General features: G+C 40.0%; 1 protein-coding gene and 1 long non-coding RNA gene across 2 annotated transcripts; both read right to left on the minus strand.

Annotated features, from left to right (window-relative positions):
- Nucleotides 1-1024: 1024 nt before the first annotated feature.
- On the minus strand, nt 1025-11280 carry kif11 (kinesin family member 11). Its single transcript, XM_008322413.3, has 27 exons — nt 11064-11280; nt 9805-9912; nt 9582-9711; nt 9359-9456; nt 9029-9107; nt 8609-8794; nt 8152-8279; nt 7980-8070; nt 7716-7861; nt 7397-7493; nt 7213-7308; nt 7003-7091; nt 6479-6566; nt 5924-5997; nt 5681-5795; nt 5520-5591; nt 5233-5368; nt 4661-4833; nt 4182-4307; nt 3836-3991; nt 3622-3761; nt 3365-3525; nt 2838-2956; nt 2546-2768; nt 1733-1902; nt 1520-1630; nt 1025-1295 (listed from the first exon to the last, which is right to left on the minus strand). Exons 2-27 carry the CDS (start codon nt 9876-9878, stop codon nt 1182-1184), a joined length of 3192 nt encoding a protein of 1063 aa, XP_008320635.1. The 5' UTR covers nt 9879-9912; nt 11064-11280; the 3' UTR covers nt 1025-1181.
- Nucleotides 11281-15351: 4071 nt separating this feature from the next.
- Nucleotides 15352-25118, minus strand: LOC103387664 (uncharacterized). The gene is made up of 4 exons (XR_003051391.1): nt 25037-25118; nt 23367-24943; nt 23128-23203; nt 15352-17411 (listed from the first exon to the last, which is right to left on the minus strand). It is a non-coding gene; the product is annotated as an uncharacterized LOC103387664 (long non-coding RNA).
- Between the last annotated feature and the right edge of the window lie 592 nt (nt 25119-25710).

The raw sequence follows: 25710 nt of genomic DNA on the forward strand, positions 1-25710 counted from the left end.
AATTGTATGACAAAATGGCACGGAAATGTTACACTGGAAGAGAACATTATTTTTGCTTCATACAAAATTAAGCATAAATATGCAACTAATAATCATGTTTTCTTGTTTATTTTTAGACAGGCATCTTTATGGCAGCCCAACACAACAGTTTGTAGTCTCGTGCTTGATGAGTTGATAAAGGTCAAAATGTCGTCACATACAGCATATATATATATTCATATATATATACACATACATACATATCAATTATGCATACTCATCGATACAATTTATAGTGCTTTATCTACCCATTTCTTAAAAAGCTTATTTATACATTTTGTATTGCATTTTATTATCAATTTAATATGTCTAGGTTGTGCTCCAGTTTACTTCATTGTTTTTATTGTCTCTGTTTAATGCTGCTGCTACACTTTAATTCCCCAGTTTGGGAACAATAAAGTACATCAAGCGTTTGTGGACAAAACATATTTTTATTTGCATTTTAGTATAGCCAATGAGTTAACCAAACATATTTTTATTTGCATTTTAGTATAACCAATGAGTTAACCAAAGAGTTATCATTTATATATATATATATACATCAATAAGATCAAAGTTTACTGTAATGCATACAATGAAAAATATGAAACATAATTATTGATTCAGAAAACATTCACTAAGACTACTTTAAAAATGAAGAATCAAATCTTAACACCTGTAAATGCACCTTATCTCAGCAAGGCACTGAGAAGTAATGGTCAGAATCTTCAATCTTTATATGAAGAGTTGTGTTGATGTGACATCTTTGCATGACCTCACATAAGCTATGCATATTTGTTTAATATTACAATTTGTTTCATTAGAAATAGGTATTGTGAGTAGATTTTTCAGGAAGTTCAGCAGTATTTCTCAACAAAAAAAAGAGCAATGCAGATGAGCAATGCACAGCAAGACTTAACACCTAACTGCTGTATGACAAAACAAAACAAGTATTGAGTTAATATCAGATTTTAGTATCTACTTAAAAAAAACAGAACAAAACATGTTTAATTCTTTTTTCTCTTTAATATTACATAACAAGTAAAATTGCAAACACCGAACAACAAAAAAACAGTTACGGGTCCTACAGTAATGGGTTAAAGGAAGTAAGATTAAGTAGACACCAAACTTATTTTCAGTAAAAAAATATAAAAACAAAAGTATTAATTGACACAGCGCAGTGGCAATCTGGATTTCTGTGGCGATGGCGCAGCTTCATTTTCTGACGATTTGAGCTTGCCGGAAATCTTTGAGTCCTTTCTGTTGCTTTTCTTCTGCTGTAAGACAAAAACATACAGTTGTACTTGTTTCTAAAACAACTATGTCTTTGATTATAGGGTTAGAAGGTTAGGGGAAAAAACGTTTCCACTGTAATGTTGTTGTTGCTCTTTCACTCCTGCCAGTTATTCAATACTTAGCTAGGTACGTGCAGAAGGAGGAAGCAAAGGTAAGGGGGAACATCACAATTACTATTATTGTTGTATTCTCCAGTGGTGCTCACCTTGAAGAAGGGAACTCTTTTGCCTTCGTTGAAGACAAGGTTCTCATCAATGAAAGATGGTTCTGTGGCCACACTTTCATTACAAGTGCTCACATCCTCATCCAGGGAGTCCTTAAAACGGACAAGGGAGGAAATCAACAACTTGAATTATTGTCATTAAAAAAAAACATCTTGCACATCTTTAGAAATATGAGGACAACATGCTGGACATACGTGATCAACCTGACTATGTTTGTCCTCCTCAGGCTCCTCTTCCACCTCCTGGTCCATGGCCGCTGACAGCTCCTGCTGCTGTCTCCTTAAACTTTCCAGCAGTTCACTGCGGCTCTGTGATTTAACCAGCTGCCCAGGATAAACAAACTCCCTGCGCTGAGGGGTGGCACCTGAAGGCAACAACACAACGTGAATATGCAACTTGAAATGAAAACACTGATTATCAGGCACGTGTACAAAAGACCTGCCACTTTTTCTCTGTAATGTCTTGAGCTGTAATCAACCAAAGAAAGTCTTCGAATAAAATGCCTTTTATTAAATTGTGTTTTACCTAATTATTTTGCACTGAAATTACTTACATACTCCAGTCCGTCAGCTCTGACAGCATTATGCAAAACCTACAGTTCAAATTAGATTCCTGACCTGAATACAGTCCAGAATCTGAAGGGGTATCCTGACTAGTGTTTTTCACTGAAAATTATTCTGACTGTCTGCCCATTTTAGAAGTTTGTGTGAATAAATGGATGAAAAGTCAATATTGTTATAGTCAAACCCTCAAAACTTTTGTTTTTATATTATCGATGCATCATTGCCATGATTGATGTCACAACACAGATGCAAAAAGAACAGTTTTAAATTTGTTGTAGATATGTTGTAGATATTTGTAAGATATTTTTAGGCATTACAAAGTTCTTAAACACCCTGTAGCTACTATGTCCACTGCTGAATCTGCAGCATTTGTACTTATATAATAATTAAACAAATACAAACCAAGATAATCCCTTGGCTGAAGGAGCAATGTTACTGTGTTACCTGTAGGAACATCCTGCTGCAGCTCCTCCTGCAAGAACCCATAAACCAGCTGTTGACCCCGCTCCATGTGTCCCTGCAGTTCGACCCGCTGCTCATCCAGAGCAGTTTGGTCCTTTGAGATTTTTTCCTGTACCACATTTGCTGACTGCTTCATCTCCTCCAGCTGGCTCAACAGGGCCTCCTTGGTTGTTTTCAGCTGTTCAGTGCAGTGTGTCTGGATGCTCTGAAAATGCAGGGACATTTAGCTTTAAGTGAAACAGACTGCGATGTGCCATTTGGGGCTTACGTCTACCTGTTGCAGCACTTCAGCATCTGACGAACTCTTCTGGACAAGTGCTCTTTGTTCAAGGCCATGGGTCTCCACGTGATCCTTTACTTTAGAACCCCACCGAAGGTCCCGCTCCACAAGACCTAACAGATATATTAATAATAGCTTACATCAATGTTGCCCTGGCTGTATATGGCGTCAGATGTATTCTGTTTGAGTGCCCCCTGCTGCTGGGACCAATCTCACATATGGAGATTTGTTCTCGGTATAATTTCTTAAAAGACAAGGATCTTTAAGACCGACCAAATATAGGAATTCCTAGAAATCTTTTTAGGAATGTCCAAGAACAACCACTGTACCACTGCAAAAGTTGAAGCCACTCACCTACACAGAAGTGGTAACATCATAATCTAGAGAGTCCGACTTACACTTGAAAGCCATATTGAAGGGCAAAGATCCCCCCCCCCAAAAAAAACAAAAATTCTGGGCAATGGTGAAGTAACCACAAAACACCATAAGTCAAGGATTATAAAGAAAGCTGGATATGGTACCAGACACAGAGGTGTGGAGGTGTGAGCAGCAGCCCATCATTTCTTCTAGCGTCTGTTGGCTCTCTTCTGTGTTCAGATGCAGAGATGATGCAAGGGATGAGCAGTTGGAGGAGAGGAGGTCTACCTGAGCCAAGGCCTGATTCTCAATCGTAGTGCAACCACTGCAAGTCAAAAAACAAAACACAATGGTGTAATGGCAATGTCTGTGTTCTTCTACTAGTTCTGGAAATAAAATGAACAAACGTCTTTCTAGTCACCTGCTGACAGTGTGCTGGAGATTCTGGAGAGGTGTTCGTAGGGCCTTGGATGCCGAGCACAGATTACTGTAGTCCTTCTGTGTCTCCATGGTGAAGAGGTTGAGCTGATCTTGAAGGCACTGGAGTGTCTGCTTCATACCCTGACAGAAGACCAGCTCCCATGTTGGTTTCACACAAATTTCTTGAGTGATAAGTGTAGCAGATCAAATCTTACTTTCTGGTGCCTCTCCTGCGCCTGTCGAATCTCACCCTCCAATTTGTCATTGTCTCGCTGCAGTTCATCAAAGCCCTTCACTGTGGCCTTCCGAAGCACAGACAGTTCTTGAACCATTCCACTAAAAAATGTGCTTGTGTCTTTCAGAGCTTCCACCTGAGGGCGACAGAGAGGACCTTTAGACAGATTCAGACCATTCGTAGTCCACCTGAAGGGGGCCCTGGAACTCCAGTTACATATTCACACTTTTCTACATAAATCTCCATATTTTTAGGAGAAGCAGTACTTTACATAACAACAATTAAGAGAGAGGTTTCATCAGAGACAGAGAGGACGGTGTCCTCACCTTGCTGGCCAGAGCCCTTTGCGTCTCTATCGATGCTTTCAGAGTGTTGCCGAGGTCCTTTACAGCCGACAAGCCCATCAGAGTGCGACCAACTAGAACCTCTTCTAAATCTTGCTGATGCTCTTCCTACAGTCATAAAAAATATAAACAAAACCGGATGCTCACAATCAAAGACAAAAAAAATGCCTTTGTGTCTTGAGCTAGCAAGGAATCAAGACGAAGACGAAGCAGTTGTTGTCCAAGTCAGTGATTCCCAACCAGTCAGTGTGACATGACAAATCATTTGTCTGTGATTGTCTATTGGCCAATGACAAGCAAAAGATAAAATTAGTTAACCTTTGGTTAAGAAATGGCTCATTGTAAATGCAGTATCACAGTGTATGAACTAGAAGGGCGGCTCTCATCCTGTGACTCATTCTTAGTCCTCTAATAGTTCTATTAACAGGTTAATCCCATAAACTGTCTTAGTGATGACCTACCAGCAGCAGTAACAGACTCTCTTTGTTTTGCTGAGACGTGGTTTCCTGTTGCTTCACTCTCTCTTTAAAGCGAGCCATGCCATCAGCCATTAGCTTCCCCACATCACCCACAAATGACTCCACGTTGGTCAGAGATCCCGTCAGCGCCTTTTGGTTCATTACCAACAAATTATCTGTACACAGGAAGAAAGACGAATGTTGCTTTATCGTCTCAAGAACATTTCCATTGTCAGCTGTATCATCTACCACAGTTTTTCCCAAATTTTTGTTCTGGGGACCACATATTTAAAAGTCACAAACCTTCACGACCCAAGTCAATAGACATTATTCATAAATCAAAAAATAAAGGTGTATTTCAGTATTATTGAAATGTTTTATTGTTTTATCTGAACAATTAATTGTTGCGATGACTGAACTCCTGGGAAACATGATGTGAAACGACACAAAAAAAACTTTTTCCGACCCAGACTTGGGGAAACATTGATCTACCAGACAAAAAAAAAAAGCCCCGATCTGTTTGAGGTACATCACGTCTGGTGGACAGTTGTGTTTTCTTGACCTACAGTACTTACCGATGGCCTCTGAGTAGTTGTTTAACATGTGGTGGTGCCTCATCCCATGCTGCTCAATGGAACACTGCATGTTGCTGAAGGCTCCATCCATATACTCTGCAAAACTCTGCTGAATCTGCCAGTTATGCTGCTCCACCTGCAAAATTCAATCACACATTTTTTTCACTCACAGGCGGATAAGGCGGAGAAAACTGCCACACACCAAGGTTCACTTCCACATTCATTCTATTTTTTTTAAAGCAAAAATTAAAGTGTGTCTATAAATTGTGTCTTGTGTGTAAGATGACCTTTGTCTTTCTGTCCAGTTTGTCATGGAGACCCGACACGTCACTGGTGCTGGCTTCTACTGTTGTCAGCAGCTGACCAGTAGAAATGAAAAAACAATGGTTGCAATAACTGTCAAATTTTTAAAAGAAAAACTCCATTGTTGAGATAGATGGCTCCACACCTGTCCAGCGGTGCTGTAGAGAATCTCCTGGACCGAGCTGAGCTCGGAGCAAATAAACTCCTCCTCGCTTAGCTTCTCTCTGGTCACGTGGAGATCACGACTTGTCTCCTCCAGTCTTAGAACACAAGAAAGTGTAGAGGACAGATTTGTGCAGGAGATATTTTTGACAGTGACAATAATAATAAAGCTGAATCCATCTGTCCTGCGGTTGTTATTCCTGGTGAGGGCGCTGTTGTTACTCACCTGTGCTGCGTGTGGTCCAGGTCGCTGGTGCACTGCTCCAATCTGGTTTTACTGTCTGTGAAAAGTTCAGTGATCTACAGAAGAAGAAAGGCAGAGGGAATACATCTGACGGTTACTACATGTATCAACATGGCGCAGTTTAACCTTAGGCTTTGATGTACGAATTAAGACGTGTTGGGTTTTATACACGTTCACACAGATTCAAGGATGCCAGGAATAAACACAATTAGAAATTGGTTTTACCTTTAGGACCACAACTAACTTAATCTACATAAGATATTTGACTCTCAATGGCATTGAAGGAAAATATATAAATATGCAATACAAAGAATACATGACGTCAAATAAGCTCCATGAATCACATTTATTGAACACAGATTTTTATGCCCTGTGTTTGTCACTTCAGTTTCAGTGTTGTACCGTGTAAAAAGAGGTTGGGTAAAAAACAGTGTGGACAGATTAGCTACTTGGCTTAGTTTGTCCATCATAGTGAAGCAGTAGAGAATAGCAAATAACTTTGGCTGCTGACATCACATGACTGATTATCTGTAATACCTTCTTCAGTTCCTCCTCCATGGCGGCGATGCTCTCCGTGTACTTATCTATCTGTTCCTCGTGGTTTGTGATGTGACTCTTCATAGACCTGCAACACATAAATGTGCACTGGAGATAAAACACATAGATAGAACTCATTCATGAAGTAGCCGCAATGACAGCTCTAAAATCAGTAACTTAAAAAAAAATGGGATGAAGGTACAACAAAAAGCATAAAAATATATACATTTTTAAAAATGTAAAAAAAAAAAAAAAAACACTGCATAGTTTGAGTGTCTCTGTGAAAACTAAACTGAACAAATTGACTAGTGCCAGTAATAAGCTGCAGTTACAAATAATAAAAAGAAACTACTGCTGGGTACAGATGAATGACATTATTATTAGTAATATATATATATATGTTACTTGTTTTTATATTAAATTATTATCTCTTTAAATAAAAGGTGTATCCAACAAAAACAAAACAACGTTTTAAGAATGTGTAAAGGAGAACACTCAGGTGCTACTGTATCTGTGTGACCTACTCGTAGTTTTCTGACGACAGGTAAACTCCGTTCTTATCACGGGTGGCAGCCAGGTCTCTCTTCAGACGTTCAATCTCCTCGGTGTATTCCTGAAGAACAGAGGGTACGGAGTTTAATTTAAGGGTGGTCCCGACTCTAATTATCAACACACCACAGTGAAAGATGAAGCCAGAAGGCCGGTTGTTTCTACAGCAACAGACATTGGTCTACCTTGATGAGCGTTCTCTTGGTGAGTTTCTGGTTGACCTCAGGTTTGTTCATGATGTTCTTGGCCCTGCTGGCGTACTCCAACGTGCTCAATGTTTCCTGCAGAAACAGACGTAGTCACGATGACGAAAAAAATCAATTCAGCGCAGATGATTTTTAGCCGTGTGAAGAAAAAACAGGGACATACCTCTACGTTACTCGAGGAAGGCGACACAGTGGCGATGATGGACGTCCTTGTCCGTCCTCCCAGCGAGTCCTGCAGGATTCGTGTCAGCTTGGACTCTCTATGGGATAGGTACAACTACACTCAGTTCCAGAGCTTCTTAGTGCCATGATTCACTTGGCAAGCTTTGGTGAATGAAATTGTTATTTGGCTCTGCGTAGCTCAGATTCAAACTTCTTAAGTCAAGTAAACTTATATTACCACAATACTGCCAAGCTAATGAGTAGCAAACAGACCTTAAGTAAGCAAACAGTACTTCCCACAATATTGTTATATCTCTGACCTGTAGGGCACGTGCGGTCTCTTCTCTACCAGAGCGGTGATCACTCTGCCGAGGGTCAGCAGAGACTGGTTGATGTTTCCTGCCTCGCGAGCTCTCTTGTCCACTGCGCCTGAGCGTCCTATGTTTTCGCTGCCAGCAAGATCCACCTGCAGGACAAAATAAAAAATAATTGAATTTTAATCTGCAGGAACGGAGCTTCAATCAATGCTCGGAGTTTCTTTTTTTACACCTAGGACCATAGTATACAAAGTAAAGGATAGATACCAGGTTGAGTTTGCCTATCTTCACCAGCTCCTCCCCATCCAGTGTCATCTCCTTCATGTGGATGGTAACAGAAAAGACGGAGTGCGAGCGACTGCGGACATGAACACAGGAAGTTAATGGAGATGGAAGTTGACAGGTGTCATGAACCCATTGGCGTTTGTGCGACGTTTACCTGGAGTAGGAGTTCATGAGGGTAGACGCCGTTCTCCTCTTGGCTGATCCTCTCTCCAGGATCTGATATACTTCATCCTTGTTATGAACTGTGACCTCCTCTAGACCCTTTACCACCACACCACCACGCTGTGGTACCCCAAAGTATTGCAGCAAAGAGTAGAGAAGTCACTTAGTTACTAATCTACTGTATAAAGTATGTTTAATCAGAACCAGACAGAAGAACCAGGTCAGAAAGATTTAACTACTTTTTTTTTAATAGACATACTATTCTATTCATGTCAAAAATTACAGGCAGTACCTGACCTTAGGAAAATTTAAAACTAAACAACTTCTGCTTCCATTAACTTGTTAGTCATCCCTGTGGGCCTCACATTGTTTTGTCAAGAAGGTTCAGTAATCGTTGAAAGATTACATTTAAAGCAAGGACATTACATTTTACATTTAAAGTTGGTCACCTTGTTTCTTGGATCGTCGAACAGTTGCAGTCTCTCCGTTACGTCCTCAGAGGGACTCAGCAGATCAAACAGCTCCTCGTTGTAGATCTCCAGCAGAGAAACTTTGACAGAGAACTCTGTGCCATTCTCAGTGAGTTTCTCAAAAATCTGGTGCAGAGTCCTAGGGATGATCCCAGCCAGAGGGTCCTGGGCACAGGGAGTGCTGATTAAAATCACTAACGTACCTTATATGGCATTCACAGACTTGTCTTTGTATAAACCCTTGTCACTATCTGATATAAATATATAGGAATGTGAACATTTCTTAGAATGAAATCAGATAAAATATATCCACATTAATAGGTTATCTTTTTAATGTATGCAATGTGGCAGTTCAAACCTACATATACTTCTTTGGACAGAACCTTGGCTCAGACTCACCTCCTCCCATGTGAACTGCTCGTCTGGACTTCTCTCACCCTCCATGGTGAATGTCTTTCCTGTTCCTGTTTGACCATAACTGAAAAAAAAGAAAAAAAAAAGTTAACAGAAAAACTCAACTGAAAGAATTCAATTGATATAAAATAATTCGCCTTTCCAGGAACACCTATAAACCATTAACCACACGCTCTAAAGGTGATGCATTAAAAGACCTAGATTACTGTTGGAATTACGTTTTACGTACTAAAACGTAATTCCAACAGATAAACCAGGAGTAAAGACATGAATTGAAATGTTTTTCTTGGGTGTGACAAACTTTAGTGAACTCACGCAAACACGGTGCAGTTGTAGCCCATTATGACTTCGTCCAAGATGGGACACACGACACTCCTGTACACTTCAATCTGCTTGGCTGCTGGACCAAAGACCTGAGCATAGAGGAACATTTTGACTCAAGACCTGAGCAAATGTGAACTTCAGCTTAATAAAAGTTAAAGTCCGACATGGGAACTTTCCAGTAATTAGGACAGTTTACACACCAGCATTCACTTACCATGTCAAAAGTGTAAGTCTTTCTTGATGCCTTGTCGTTCAGCCCACCTGTCCTCACCAACACCTCCTTTCTGTTATGATCACAGTCCACAACGCCATGAGAGGACTTGCGCTCTACAGTGTTAAAAGGTCTGGAATACAAACACACACACACATATATATATAATACTCCCAGTACAATAAAAATAAAAGAGATGATTGTGAATATCATCTGACTTCCTGACCTGCATCTGACGACCACCTGGATGTTCCGTCCCTTCTCATCTCGCTTCACTCCACTCTGGTTTTGTGAAGCCATGTCAGCTTCAGCAGAACGTTTTCCTACAACTTCCCTTTATTATGGAAACACACAGATGTGTATTAAGATGGTAAATGATCAGAATCGCATCAAGCTTTTACTTGTATGAAACAAAATATGACGGTTCAATAGTTATGTATATAACATTAAAAAGTTCTGGGCCTGGATTGATCGAACAATAAATGGAAATAGAATGAAAAATGTAAATGGATATAAACGGAAATTATGTCAATTATTTTGGCCTCCTTCATGACGAGGGGGTTCACTGTGTGCGTTGGTCTCAGCAACTGGGCATGTTTGTTCCGTAGCGGAATGATGTAAACATTTATCTTGGCAAACTATGAATGTAAACTGATAACAAAAATGATAGTAGACTCATTTTAATTGAAACACAGTTCTACATTATCTGTTTCTATAGGACTGTTAGCAGTTATAAAGGTTTCAATATATATATAGTGTATTCCTTGCTGTGGCAACCCCTGAAAAAAGGGACAACGTCGAAAGGAAAAGAAAAAGATTCCTACAGCTCTAAAAGTGGATTAAAGTTACGACTGGCTGCATACTGCAACTGAAGCGATTTAAAGTGTCAACTTGCAGTTATTTTTCTCTTATAGACACATGGAATAATTATAGTATATGATAGTTCCTATAATTCCTTGGCTAAAGGTGAAGTTCCTTAATGAACCTTTGTTGGCACTGTATAAACAAAAGAACTGTAGACATAGAACCAAAATAATTTTTGTTCGAGACAATGTATCGACTCGTACTGCCATATTTACAGTTAAACGCTCAGCCTCTGGTTAGAAAAAATGCATAAATAATCCAGAATAATGTACAATGCACACGTTTAAAGTTGTATATAGTTGCAAATGTAACATAATTTGTGAAAGTGCTATGTTGTTGCTATATTAAATCTTTAACATCAAGAACACCAACACTAACTTGAGGAGAAGCTGCTGCCACCGTTTGCGGGTTTGTGTTTAAAAAAATGTAATTGTTGATTACAAGAAAATCTTGCTAATGATAAACACAACGTTAAGAGAGGAGATTGCTCACGGTCGAATTGACAGCTCCGTTTTCACTTCTATTCTGGCTGCATTTTGACTTCGGTTTTTCTATTTTGACCATAATGTTCCAAAATTCTAGCTCGATTTTTTTTTAAAAACTCTAGTTACTTTAACTTACCTTCGTTTCGTTCGACGAACGTCTGCGCTTTTGTCCCACTCTTTAGGTCAGAAAGTGAAGAGCGATAATTAAAATCTCTGTATTATAGTTTTTGCTTTAAAATCCTGAAAGCGTGAGTTTAGTCCTGTTCAATTCAGTTGGCTTTGGTTCGGTTTAGACTCTGGTTTCCCATGAAGCGATAATCCACCCAGAGCGGAAACATTTCAAAATGTGGATTTAAATTTTCACTCTCCAATAGCAGAGCAGCTTTGAGTAACAAATGACACCATTGGTCACAAGGGAAGCGTGAGGCATCAAGGGAAGTCATAACGCATTACGGTAAAGTTATTTGTTGAAGCATAGCTGATGATGGTTGACTGGACGGATCTAAATGAAGAAAAATGATTTTAATTATTTACGTTCAGTTTCTTCGTCAGCGACCCACCATAGTCAAACTCGAATTCTTTTTTGTCAAATTACAGGTCAATCTTATAATAAAAAACATCACAAAGAAAGTGTTTTTCTTAATAATTTGTATTTTCTTAGGGATGGACCTGTGCGCTTTCGCAATGTAATAAAATATAAGAGGAAATTAATACATTTATGCTGCATTTAAAAAAGACTATAATAACAATTTACATAAATTAAAGCTGTGAGAAAAGAACACTATTTTATTAAAATATTATGTATTTCTTATTCATTACAGTACTATTTAAATAAACTTTATAATTTACTGATTTAATTGTGCAACGTAATCAATCTTTGATGTGGAATCTTTGTACACATAATTGCAATACTGCCATCTGCTGGCTCAGCTCTGGAATAACCTGTTGCTTATTGTACGACTTAATAATGTGAAGTACTGTATTTATTGTGGTTTCTGTTTTTTAAGCGAGCTCATACATGGCTACACCGATATACACTACAACACAAACTATAAAAGTGATCCTAATTCTTTGGTCATATTTCTAAGCTTAGTCTTCTAGTGAGTCTGATTTTTTAATGTAAACATAACTGGAAACTCCCCCTCCCTGTTTTTTTAATATTAGCATGCTGCATCCTTTTAGCATGAAAGTTTTAAATTTGTACTTGTTTTTGTCCACTCTGAACTTACACAAACCTGCACATACACACACTCGGTGTTTAACAACAATTATCACAATTGTTTCAGTTACGGCTTCTTAAATTTCCTATCCATTTGCCATTAATGCATCTAGTCAGTTAGTTATTTTCTGCTGTTCCAAATCTGTTCTTCAATTTCTGTTTTCCTGCTGCTGATCTAAACCTACAATTCACTCTCTGATCTTTTGGTTGGCCTAGCTATATGTCCAAGTCCTGCCCACGTGTATTAAGACAATTATCTCCTTTAGCACCATTATACAGCCTTTTAAGATAATAGTGCGACCAGTGTTCTATGTGAAAGCCAATCGTTTGATCTTATTTTGGATGTTGGGACAGAGAACAGAGAATCTGTTGTTTCAGACTGCAACTGATTACCAAATGCTCAGGGAGCTTCAGGATGGACAGACTGACCTCAGAGTAATAAAATCTGTTTGTTTATCTATTTACTTTTTTCAAGTGGTGGGGAGTTGCTGCATGTGATAAAGTAGAGTTCAAGGAAAACATGAGGCCATATGTGTGCACACTTTTTTCCGTCTTTTCTAAACCGCCATCGTCTGGATGTTTATTTTCTGAATAATTATAATCCACCTTTCCCCCACGTCTTCGGTGATTGCAGTCTTTATTCATTTTGTGTGAGGATATGCATGATTACAAGGCTACGTGCTGTTTATCACTGCTATGTGACATCGGTATAAGCATTAAATCATATGTATTTTCCCTGAATCAATACTCTTTACTTGCGATTTAATGGCGCCTCCAGTGGCAGCTTGTGTGGGTTGCAAATGGAATGAATCCAAGGCAAAAATGTAAATGAAAAATGAAGTAGGTCAAATCTAGAACACATTCTCATGGCTCCGTCACATCAACATAGCTAATCAGCTGTTAACGACAGGCTCTTTTGTCCCTGGGATAATAACAGCCCTGTAGCTGTGCAGTGAACAGACAGCCAAACAGACATTTGAAAAACTAGCTCCTGCCTGTACAATGACTTGTTGGCATCTGGACGTCGGCCAAATGGATGAGGACGTAAAGCAAACCTAGAAAAGTGACACTGAGATCGAGAAACTGTTATTAGAGGCTCTGCACGTGACATGACTCTGACATGGTGTACATTCACTGACGAGGAAACTTTGATGACATAAAGGAGAGCACACAAGTATACGCTTGCGTATACTGTAATTCATTGATGTGGGACGGTCTTTGTTGACTGGCTAGTGTACAGTGAAACCTCGGTTGTCCAACGCCTCTTTTTTTGAACAATTCGGTTCAAATTTTTAACCAAAGATCTCAGACATTCATGAGTGAGAAAGCGAAGCGAACATTGTGCAGTCACGACTCCTCAGGTCCAGTAAGGATGAATGAAATTACATTTCATATTTATAGCTTTACTCTTTATTCAATTGTGTTTATCTTTCTTGTTAGATTATTTCCATTGGTTTCGTGTATGAACTTGTTCACAAAATACCATTGAAACATTTGAACAAGCAATCATCCAGGAACGGATTCATCCATGTAACATGGATTCCTACGGGGAAAATGATTTCAATTTCGGTTCACAAACGGCCTTCAGGAACAAATTCAGTTCGAAAGCCGAGGTTCCACTGTACAACTAAACATGAGTAGCCAACATCTGAGCTGCTGTCATATTTCACACGTTTCGTCAAAGCTCTGCATGGTAAATTGACGCATTAGCTTGAAGGCGCAGCACATAGGTTATATATGCCATTTCAGGTCGGTAGTAACATGACAGGCATCTGAGGACATTTGTAAAACCGGGTTTAAAACAAACAACAAAAAGAAAGTATAGGTGTGCGTGGAGAAAGTATTTTTTCTCAAATATAAAAAGAGGATTATTGACTTGCCCTGTGGCCAGGTTTGTTAAGAACCTACATCCTTTCTCCTGTACTGTTTGGTCTTTGTTTAAAGATATACATTTCTGTTGGCATTTGTTTTCATTGTTTTTGTTTTTTAACCTGAAAGCATGAAGGACCCAGTCCTCACCTGTAGGTGGTGTACTCAACTGAAGCACAGTTCATCACTTTTTCCAAAGTTAGATTTTTTTTGTTAGAATTTTAGTTTAGACATTTCTGACAAAAAATTCTAACTATGGAAATCATGATAACCAGCTCTGGTGATGATATGTCTATATTACCACTAAGCTAAGCTAAGTTAAGCTAAGCTAAGCTAAGCTAAGCTAAGCCTGCCTACTTTTTAATCTTTACAACTCACATTACAGAGCTACAAAATGCTGTTACCATGTGATTTACATGGTATCAGTATCAGCTCAGAAGATCCATGCTCTAACTCCATCCTCTGACCTCTGTGACCCTGGGCTTAAACCCAAGTTTTTACCTCTCTCCGCACACAATGTTCTATGGCAGACTTGACTCATGCACCCCTGGGGCCACCCAGTGTAATAAGTCAGACTACCTACCCCCACATCTACTTGCCCATGACCCTGCAGGACCACAACAGGAACCACATTCTTTTCTTCTGTGAGTGGTCTTCCATCCTTCTCCACTGCCGGGGCACCAGAAACAACCTGAACTGAGTGTGGTGAGGCAAAAAAAAAAAAACAGGGGCTTTTGTTCAGGTCCTGCCACAACGTGCTGATAAAGTAAACACACACTTCTTCTTCTGAATTTGAACTGAACCGAGCGGTGAAGTTGACCTCAAAAATGGAGTCATCAATGACACGCTGTGCTAGGAATCAGGGTTTAACGCCATCAAGTGTCAAAGAGAGGTCTGGCAGTACCAGTGCATCTGTCTCCTGTGAGCACAAGCCGTCTCAGTGAAACCCTCGATGGCTTTCACAACACTCAAGGCTATGTCTTCAGCAATTTCAAAAGTCAGTTCCATGGAACTGCCACTCCTCTTGACCCGAAGGCAACGGTGGAGGCTGCTGCAAAAGAGAGGCAGAGTGAGGCAGGATCTGACGGGACAAGACCGTATGAGGTGTGGTGTGTTTCTATTTTATTCTTATTATGATTAAGACTTCCTTCACAACACACTTCCTGAACACACATCACTTTGCCTTTTTTAGCATAAATTCACGTTCGAGGGCCTTACCTTGAACAAGTGTAGACCAGTGTTTCCCAACCTTTTTTAGCCACGGCAAATATGTCATCAGAAAAAAACTATGTCATCAGAAAAAAACCCCCAACCTTTTTTAGCCACGGCACATATGTCATCAGAAAAAACCCTGTTTGTCATCAATGACACATGACAGATTCATTTGTATTTGAATGCCAGTTTATTTTTGCTCTTTTTCTGACATATAGTATATATTGTCAACACACACAGACCCTTTGTGCTAGCCTTGTGTCTTTCAGTCATTCAGAACATTCAGAACCCAACCCAGTTTGCACACAGCATGTAGCGTGTCCTCAGTTGCCACTATAGGTCACACAAAGAGGGAGGGGCGCTTTGTTTAAACATAAAAAGACACAGTATGTTTACATTGTTAATATTTGTGTCTCATGATGCAGCACGATGCCTCGATGGTGCAAACAGGCGAGCGGGAGGTGGTTTTGGTTAATTGAAACGTAAGCATTAGACTCTTAGTAATTTTACCCTGTGGTGACTTCTAGAACTACACATCCCATCGAGAATATTTAGATTTTACTGAAACCCCGAGTTGATGAGTTTTTTTTTTAAAAAAAGACATGGGCATTTCATGAGCATTTTTATGTGAAGACTTTTTAAATCTGCTCTGTGTGGAGTTGGAACATTTGAGTGAATCAAGTGAAGTAAGGGATGAAGATAGACAGATGGACATCGGAAATCTAACACCAAACTGTTCATGGAGACAGAAGGACATATCGATTTAAACTAAGGTTTCCCAACCGCTGTGTTGCGGCACATTATTGTGCCGTGAGAGATCGCCAGGTGTATCATGGGAAATTATCTATAAAGTTGTTCTGAACACTAATTTTTACTTCCTGCAATTAATTTGTCTTGTTCGTCTGTTCAACTATACAGGTTTCATACTTTTTGTTTGTAAATCGGGAGTACCCCGAAACTAGCTCAGCGGGATCTTTTATTTCAAGTAATGTTTGTGTGTATATGTTTGGCGGTTCACTGAGTTTTTCTAATGAAAACTGACTCACTCAACATTTACTCAAACAACTGGAGAGAAGCATGATGTCATCGTCGATGAACGATTAAAGTTAAATTTAGCACTCTAGTGAAACAGAATATGAGGAAGACACAGGAGAAGGAAATGAGATGGTAGTTTTGCGTCCTGGTTCACTCCCTCTCACTGACAGATGTCCAGGTGTTCAGAGTTCACCTTTTGTACAAAGGAACATTTTGTTTTGCGTAAACATTGAATCTGGAACAACCAAAGCTTAATATTATAAACACAGGAGAAATTCAATTTGAAATAAAACACACATCAGTGGTATTTGGTTCTGATTATGTTTCTTTATCTGTTGTCTGTCAAGTTCCTTATTAATGTAAATCTTTTTTTTCACAGGCCAACAATAACAACAAAATGTATGCGCTATAACATTTACCGCTAATACTACAAATCCTGTCAGTATATAGGGTATATAGCTATATACTTGCGGGCCAACTCTAGTACACATTTGATATGATCTGGCAAATATAATTACACTATGGGCCAAAATTGGCCCCCGGGCCAGAGTTTAACACATGTCATTTACTGCAGTTTTTGTTAACGGACAGGTGCCAGACGTAGGATTCAGCAGTTAGCTGCACTATTCATTTACCAAAAACACACAGATGAATCCAGTTTGGTGAGCAGGCTGAACATGCCACAGAATTCATCACTGTCCCATTATTTAATCAAATTCTATTCTAAACACTGCTTTCCTAAAACACTCAACAGTGGGCGCTGTTCCAACCAAACATCATTTGACCTCACACAGACCCTGTTGTGTATCTGCTGCTATTTTAGAAAACGAACAAATGTCTGGACATTTTCAATAAACTGTTCTTAATAAAAAGATAATTTCCTTGCTGTGGACATTTTCTGGAAAATTCCATCTGAGCTCTCCAGTCAAATTTACAGATAATGTCACAGTTGGTCGACATGAGAAGGTCCAGATGCAGTGCAGTAAGTCACAACATGTCTTCATTCAATGTTCCTGACTGTTCTCGTAGGTCCTGTTCTGATTTGGTTGACCTCCTACAGCATCGACGGATTTAAACAGCCAGGTCCAGAAATTGTCCAGACCCCGTCCACTTAACATGTCCCCGCTTCAGCCTTTTATTTCATAATGCCTAAAGAGGAAAAATGTGCAGTTGAAACAGATGTAACAGGAGACTATACCGTCTCTTTACCTTCGGAGCTTAACAAACGCCCTGTTTTAGAATGAGGACTAAACGAAAACTAAATTATAGATGCGTAAATATCAGTAGAGCAAAGAATGGACACCGTTAGCATGGCCTCCCATTGATTGGGCGGGGCGGGGATGACGTGTCCACGGCACCTTGACATTTTTCTCATTCCATAGATGAGAGCAGGAAAAAAAGCCAAAGTGATAATGTGAAGGGGCAGAGAGGACACAGAGGAAGGAGAAAATAGCAGACATTTGTGGACTACTTTTTTTCTATGAACGGAATTGATAGTCAATAAGACACGGATAATGAAGTAACAATGAGTATCTGAAAACAGACACTGGAGTACACGGCGCTCCCTCCTCCTACTCTCCTGACACTCACTAGATCTGTTGCTGATGTCCTATTTACTGAACGGTTCCGCCCATGAACACAGGCCTTTTTACATGGTACCATTTTGTTCTGCACAGGTTATGCAAGCTTGTTATTTCAATACAAATGGGTGTCATAAGCTTTCATTAGCTGACAGGACCTCCATTGTCACGGTGCAGACACGCGCTGACGTCAGCGTGATTAGCTGTTAGAGAACGATTCTACTGCGGTTGATTTGTCATTGCGCAATTAGCTTGTCTTTGTTCTAATTTGATTTACTTGTTTAGTTGTTCTTTTGGGGTTTTTTTTTTCAGATCTGTTTCTCATATCATACATTAAGTGATCAACACGTGCAAACCTCGCTTTACCACTGAGTGCTTTTCGAAGCAAACCACACGGTCGTAGCTGCTCCCCTGACATCTGTGTGCAGGTGTCGTTTCAAAGGACACAGAGCTCACATCAGCACAACATGTAAATGTGACCTTGTCTGAGGTCGGCTGAACATTACAAAAAATACCTTTTGACGTGTGTTTTCATCACCTGCCTCTGCAAATACAAACCAGGAGCGAATCTCAAAATCTAGTCAGGTTTTACCTAAAAGTGAGAACTTTGCTGAAATATATTTTTCGACACCGTAATTCCTATAAAACTGCTATTCTTTTTGAACAACAGAAACAAGCGTGGGGCGTGCTTTGACCCCTGAACCAGTGTTTTAGCCCCGTGACTATTTTACCAACAAACAGGATATTCTCTGTGAACCACACCCAGATAAACAAATACTCCCCCTGTTGGTCTCTAAGAGCAGCAAACAAACTCATCTTAGGTACTATTATTTCTACGGTCATGTATTATTAGAGGTAGAGTCATCATCATAACATGGTTTCAGGATGCTTAGTTTACACAAGCTCAAGAGCACTCAGGAAGTGTTCCCAAACGGCCTGACAAAAGAGGCATTAGGTAAAGTGACTGTGTTTGAAGTCATACTTATTAAAACAGGGCTTTTTGTGTTTAATTCCTTGTTACTTGAAGAACACGTGGGCGAGAACAAGAACTGTTCCCTTCAACGTTCATTAGCCCCTGAGAACTTTTCATTTCGTTGCAAATGCCTGCCACATGTTGTCAAATTTCATACAGGAAATCATTGACAGCCTGTCGTTTGTGCAAAAAGCGCAAGAGAATGAATTAATAAATGAAAGAATGAGCCGTGGTTTGATAAATAAAAGCTGTTCTAACATGTTTTGCAGCATTTTTTTTTGAAAATGTAGAATATAGATGAAGGTCAGTTAAGCATCTAATAAACACTCTTTGACCTGTGGCCTTTTTCTGTCTCAGAGTCTGGCAGCATTCTGACCGAATGAGCCGACGTTGTGTCTCACGCCTCATGCCAAGTTATGTTTTGCCTGCTGACTTTTTTCTTTTTTTTCGCCTCCTCACTGCCTCATGCTTTCATGTTCTTGTTTGTTTACATTCACAGCGCGAGGAAATCACAGACAGGGGGAGGACGGGGCTGTTCTCTCCCTTTCTTCGTCTTTCCCTTTCCTTCCTCTCTCTTCTCCTCACAGATATGCAGGTGGTGCAGCGTGCTCGCTTGGAGTTTCCAGACTAGTGTCTGTGTTGGGGGGTCTCTGGAGAGCAACCCCACCATAATAGTCGGGTGGAGTGGACTGGAGAGTGCCTGAATAGCATGCTATGGGGTTTTCCAAACCCAAACTCCTTACAAGGGCCTTGGCAACGGCATAGTTATTTTGATAATTGTGCCAAGATTTACGACAGCTGATAAACCAGGCCTGTGATGACAGATGAAGTTGAATAATGGTTTGTGGTAAGAAAAGATTTTCCACACAAAAAAAAAACCAAGTTGTTTGAGATTCGGCCATTTGTGTCAGATTTATGCATCCTTGGCCCGGGTCTTGATTCAACTCTCCCCCTGATTTCATAATTCTTTCTCTCCTCCCCTCTTCTCTCTTCTTCTCTCCTCTCCTCCCCTCTCACACACAAAGCTATATGATGGGAGCGCACCCATCAATATAATGTAGTGTATCAGAGGTCATTTTCCACAGTGGACACCTGTGACCCTGAGAGCGTGCCTGTGACTGACTCAGCCTGTGGAGGAGGTTTCTAAAGAGAAGGAGAAAAACCTGATCTCCTCTGACAGCTCAGCTTCCTCGTCTTCGAACAGACGCTGCTCCCTAACCTTAGGAGAAAGGAACAGACGGCGGCAGCGCAGAGGAGGAAAAAAAAAAACAGAAGCGACCCTAAATCTCTGTACTCCACTTCTTCATTCTACTGGTTACGTGTCTGTGTCACAGGAAGGGAGTGATCGAAAAAAAGCCAGAACAGGAAGAAAGGCCTAAATCACAGACAAGTATCAGGCACGTCACCTGACTCACACACAGTACCATACACAAACATAGACTGACTCCCACATGGTGACCGCACTGTTTGATCAGTGGAAGGCGTACACAGACTGTACACAAAGAGTACAGGAGAAGGAGACACGATTGAATACACACACACACACACACACAGACAAACATAGGAAGAGGCCTTTCTCTTTTGTCAGAGACCTGCAGACCTACTGGGAGGAAGGAACCACACACGGCAGCCACGACTTTGCTCCACCGCTGATCACTTGTCCTCCTGACGTACCTAACGGCACCTGACGTTTCTGCAGCGCTCACACACAATGGACGGCTTAGTGCTGGGCTCTGTGTGTGACTTTGACTCTGAGGATATAAAAACAAGACAGATGGCCTTATATAAGAGGAGAACGTGGCCATCTGGTTCTCAAAGGGAAAACCGTGGAGTAGACAGGAAGTGGCAGTGAACAACCAGAGGGCAATGGCACTGGAAAAAAAAAACAAATAAATAAAACAAGAGTTCTTCATGGATTTAAGCAAATAAGTCTGCTTCTCGTTCGTTTCACAGAGTCAGTCAATGAATATTTTGAAGTGATAACATCGTCTCCGGCCACATGTTTGAACGGCCACAGAGCAAGAAGAAGAAGCTTGATTAGACTAGAAAATAGAAACCGGATTAAAATAAATAATGTTTTACAAACAGGCCTCAAAATGTCATTTACATATTTGATGATCAGAAAATCCATCAGGACAAAAGTTCAGAATTCTCCACTCCACGTGTCGCTGCTAATGCCTTCGCCTCCTTTCTCATAAAAAAGACTAAAATAAATCCCATCCACTTTAACCTTGAGGGCTTTCCTTTGGCTAAGAAAAGTAATAGCCTGGTACTTTTGACTGGAAAAAAAAAGTTGGTGCTCTGACCGAGGATTCTAATTTTCCCCCTCCCAGTGACATCAAAAAGAAGCGTTTGTGTCTATCCCTGACAGAGACCCACAGCAAAGCAGCAACACAGGCTCACACAGATTAGTAATCTGTCAGTACTTGGTGGGAACCTGGAAGACTAAAAACAGGATTTGATGGCCAAAATCCAGTGTTCCTCCTCCTCCTCCTCCTCTCAGATATCACAAAACAGAGTGAAACCGTTGATCAAGCTGAATCACGTTTGCCTCTCAATTACAGATACCTGCGTCATTATCACCCTGTTCAGTGAGGGATGACTCTGCAAACACGTGGTTTTACTGTTTAAAAAGAATCAACCTCGGGACGTAGGATGATACACACAAGACAAACACAACAGCCCGAAACCAAAAATATCAACTTTAGTCAATTTACATGATGTACGGCCCATAATTACACCGTGGCTGACAGTAAATCTTGAAGTTATTTTTGGAAACGCACACAGAGTTTAGAACAAAGTTTCTTGGTGCCAGGAGTCCTATTTATTTGTACAGTATGGGCAGTGATAGAAAAAAATATACGATTATCTTTTCAAATATGTAGATTTAAGAAGGAAGGTGAATTATTTGTCATGGTGACACACCACACCACACAACCAAATGTGACCTCTGCTTTTAACCCATCACCAAAGTCAGCAGGGGGCAGTGTGAGGGGACGGTGCCATGCTCAGAGCACCTCAGTGGCAACTTGGCAGCTGGTGGACTCAAACCTGAAACCTTCCGGACCCCAGCCAAACCACCACTGCCCCTGATTAATAAATAAAGTTGAGAAAACACGAAAGAATTGCACTTAAAGAATTGCATTTTGAACTTGGTGATGATCACTTCACTGCACTTCATTTCTGTCTACATTCAGTCTCATGGTAAATATCTCCTGGTTACCTCCATGGCCATTTGCCTATTGGCCAGTAGCCGCTGTGTTTGGTGATAACATCACCGACTGCTGCCTACATGCCTGCCCATGTTTACAGATGCAGAACGAAAGCAGGCGTCTTTCCTTTGTGCACCCACAGGATCTGAACTGAAGGCTGAAGGCTGTTGACACTAATGAAGCTCCCTGTGACTGTGAAAACGACACACAGTTCAGTCCACAGGCTGTTTGCTGTACCATTACAATGAATCAGCCGAGACGAACAAGACCAATATTGACATATCATTTTAAGGAGCCAGGGCTGAGTCTGTCAAGCCTAGTATATTCTCTGGAACATCTCACAAAATTACCTTTTTTGAATGTCAGTCTATTGTAATAAATCAGACGGTCGCATATGAGGTCCCACAAAAAAAACTAAGTTACTGTATTATAGTTTGTCATGTGTTCAGTTTAATGTTCAATAAGGTTGAATAACTGCAAATTCTCAAACCAATAAATAATTATGCTTTCAATATGAATCAAAATAATTGTGATTACGATTTTTTTTCATTATCAAACTTCCTTTCCAGACAAATGACAGTTTGAGGCACTTTTGGATTTTATCATTATTATTATTATTATTATTATTATTATTATTATTATACAGATGGATTCATATTTTGTTTCGTTAGTTATGTTTGCTTTTGAGAATTTCTTTGGGATCCAGTTATGTGGGAAAATAACATGAGAGTAAAAGAAAGTATCAAGTCATTAAAGGTGTAACATTTAACTAATTATTTATTAAATGTATATTTTCTATATTTAGTTTTATTATTTTGATAATTAATTAGTGACTTCATGTAGCGGTCGAACGGTTGAATTAGTGGAACTAGAGTGAGTCTTCTAAGTGAACAATGGCGGGTTTAATAGTTGTCTCTTATGCATTTTTAAACGTTGACCAAATAAGATGTTTTTACTTTTCAATTTATTTTCTGCAGAATATCGCCGTCTACTGGACAAAATTAGCACAACCGACTGCACTCTCCGAGTGTTTGACTGCTGTGCAGTAGCAAATTTAGCTGCTTTAGCTACACAAGAAATAATAAACGATGAGAAGATACCTTTTGGGGCTGAACTTGTTGAAGAGTGCGGTTGGTCTCTTTCGTCAGCAGAAGGCCTAACATGTTGTTGGCGGACCTAAAACCAAACAACCGACAACAATTCTTAATAAAATCGTGTCACTCCGCTACCCTACCCTTGTGGGACATGAATAATATAGATATCATTTTAAGTAGAACAGAATAAATTTAAATAATGATAAAGAATTATAATACTGATTCAAAAAAAGTTTATATCTCACCCTTTAAATAATGCTTGAATTGCTTTTTAATATCCGTGTAACTAAAGCTAAATTGGCTACCGCACAGCGTGAATGCCGCATGACGACTGACAAACACTTGTAGAGTGCAGTGGGTTGTGTTCTATCTTTGGCCAGTAGACGGCGACAGTCTGCAGGATATAAAATTAAAAAGTAAAAAATATTTATTTGGAGGAATAATACTGGGCCTTGAATACATGGATGTTCATTGTGGACTGCCAACAACAACAACAACATAATAATACATCATTATTCTTATTATATATTGTTGTTGTTGTTGTTGTTGTTGTTGTTGCAATATTTTGGTGATGTTTTAATACAAAATGTCATGTGAAGAATAACACAATGTCAGTGTTCAGGCAGAGAAAGCTAATGGAGTTGGTTTGTTCAAATTGAGCCATGAAAATAAATGTTACACAACATGAGTAGCTGGCAGCCATTTTTATTTTGAAGCATAAAGGTCAGAGACCCTAATATTATGTTTATACGCCTTAGCAAATGTAATAACAAATTATTATTATTTTACAAAATGCAATGAAAAGTACATCAGTCACTTCACACCTAACATCATTCAGGTCATGGGGTCAAACCTTTGAAACAGCAATCAAACTCAGAGGTCAGCAGAGGTCACAGATTGACTACAAGCTACAGTTATGCTAATTGGCTACCAGCTCCTGAAGTTTTTTGTAGTAAGCACTAAGTGATTGCAGAACACAGGCCCAGGTGTCCTGACTTAACCTTCTCTGCTTTGGTCACTCACCTCACCCACTTCAGCTGAAAAACAAGCATCAGGGATTTGGACCAACTGGGCAGCAGCGTCTGAGGACTTAACACAGATTGTAAATCGAGGCACTCAAACAGAACAGTCATACAGATCTGCTTACTCTGTTCTTTCCATGACCCAGGGAGCGTGTGTTCACGGCCTTCTCAGTTTTATTGAAAGGTTATTTCATTCGCTGTTAACAAACCTGCCGTTCCTGGATATTTGACATTTGTTTCCAGCCAAACCACGTGTTTTGAGAAACATCTCTGTACATTTGTTGGAAGCCTGTCCGTCAGGAGCTGTTGATTGTTTTCTGCAGATATCAAATTGAATTAATTTCCCTGTGCGAGGCAGGAGCAAGGCGCTCCAGGCAGCACTAGTCGACCCAGATGTGACTGGAGTGATGGATGTTTGTGAGCCAGCCACTGCAAAAACATGTCTATTTCAGTCTCCATTGTTTGGCACTCAGTCGTCACTGTGTATGCAGAGAGCCGGTGAGTGTGCTTAAAGAAAAAGGATTCATAGAATAAGACGTGTTTCCTTCCTTTCTCTCAGCTCGTCCACTTCCACCACATATTCCTGCCCTTCTTTCACTTTCCTCTCCCAAGACACCAGCTCAATCACAACCTAGTTGAAAAAAAGTAAGACAAATAATGTCTTTGATGGCACTGAATCTGGGATAATGATATAAACGTGTTGTGGAATAGTTGTGGCACTGTGTGGCTCCTCCTCCTCCCTGTAATACTAGAGCTGGAAGCTTGAGCCCTTTGAGAAGCACTTGAAGCCAATGAGGCTGCTGTGAACAAACAAAGCACATCAGCACCAAACAATGTTACCATCTGCTCTGCAGAAATGGGTCAAAATGTACGAGCTGTGTCAAAACACGCACAGAGGGTTTTTGTCTCGGTGGAGTCGACGACGTGGAACTGCCTGGATGATGATCTTCAGCTTCCTTTGAGAAAAAAAACAAAACATGGGATTAGTTTATTGACCTGAAACCACATTTGAATGATGCTGGGAAAACAAAACATTTGCAAGAGTGAACGGTCCAGTTGAGTGAATGTGTGTTTGTTCGATGTAGCAACACAACGTGAGCTTTTAGTCAACAGCTGTGTTCATTGAACGATTTCTGTTCCTAAACATATGTCTGGTTGACATGCGACCTGGCGATTTGCACCTGTTTTTAAGCTGCTCTGTTATTCGAGCTAGCCTGTAGCTAGCTAACACAAAAAGTTTTAGACAGAGCTGAAATCACCATTAAGGCTAAACAAATGTAATAATTATTGAATTATGAATAAAAAGAAGAAAGTACATTTTAAAAGTTGCTGTTTCTTCATATATTTTGCAGCATTGTCCATGGGTTTGTGAAGGTGATAGGTCATGCTGTTTGGGAGGACCTTAGCATTGCAACATTTGGGAACCCCCGTCCTTCTCTGTCTTCTTTTTAAATCTAAATGTAACCTGAATTTAACTGAACAAAACCCAGTGCAGTGGTTATGGCCGTAAAATATTCAGGAACATGTTTATTGACACTATCATACCTCAGTGCTGGATTCCTGGGAG

The sequence above is a fragment of the Cynoglossus semilaevis genome, chromosome 12, assembly GCF_000523025.1.
Source record: "Cynoglossus semilaevis isolate Cse_v1.0 chromosome 12, Cse_v1.0, whole genome shotgun sequence".
In the NCBI taxonomy this organism is placed as follows: Eukaryota; Metazoa; Chordata; class Actinopteri; order Pleuronectiformes; family Cynoglossidae; genus Cynoglossus; species Cynoglossus semilaevis.

Excerpts from the sequence above, each read along its gene's own strand:
- kif11 (XM_008322413.3), bottom strand. The coding sequence starts at position 9,878 with ATGGCTTCACAAAACCAGAGTGGAGTGAAGCGAGATGAGAAGGGACGG. Across the intron at positions 9,108-9,358 it reads TACAACTGCACCGTGTTTGC|TTATGGTCAAACAGGAACAG; the intron begins GTGAGTTCACTA and ends CTTTTTTTTCAG. Across the intron at positions 5,592-5,680 it reads TCTACAGCACCGCTGGACAG|CTGCTGACAACAGTAGAAGC; the intron begins GTGTGGAGCCAT and ends TCTACTGGTCAG.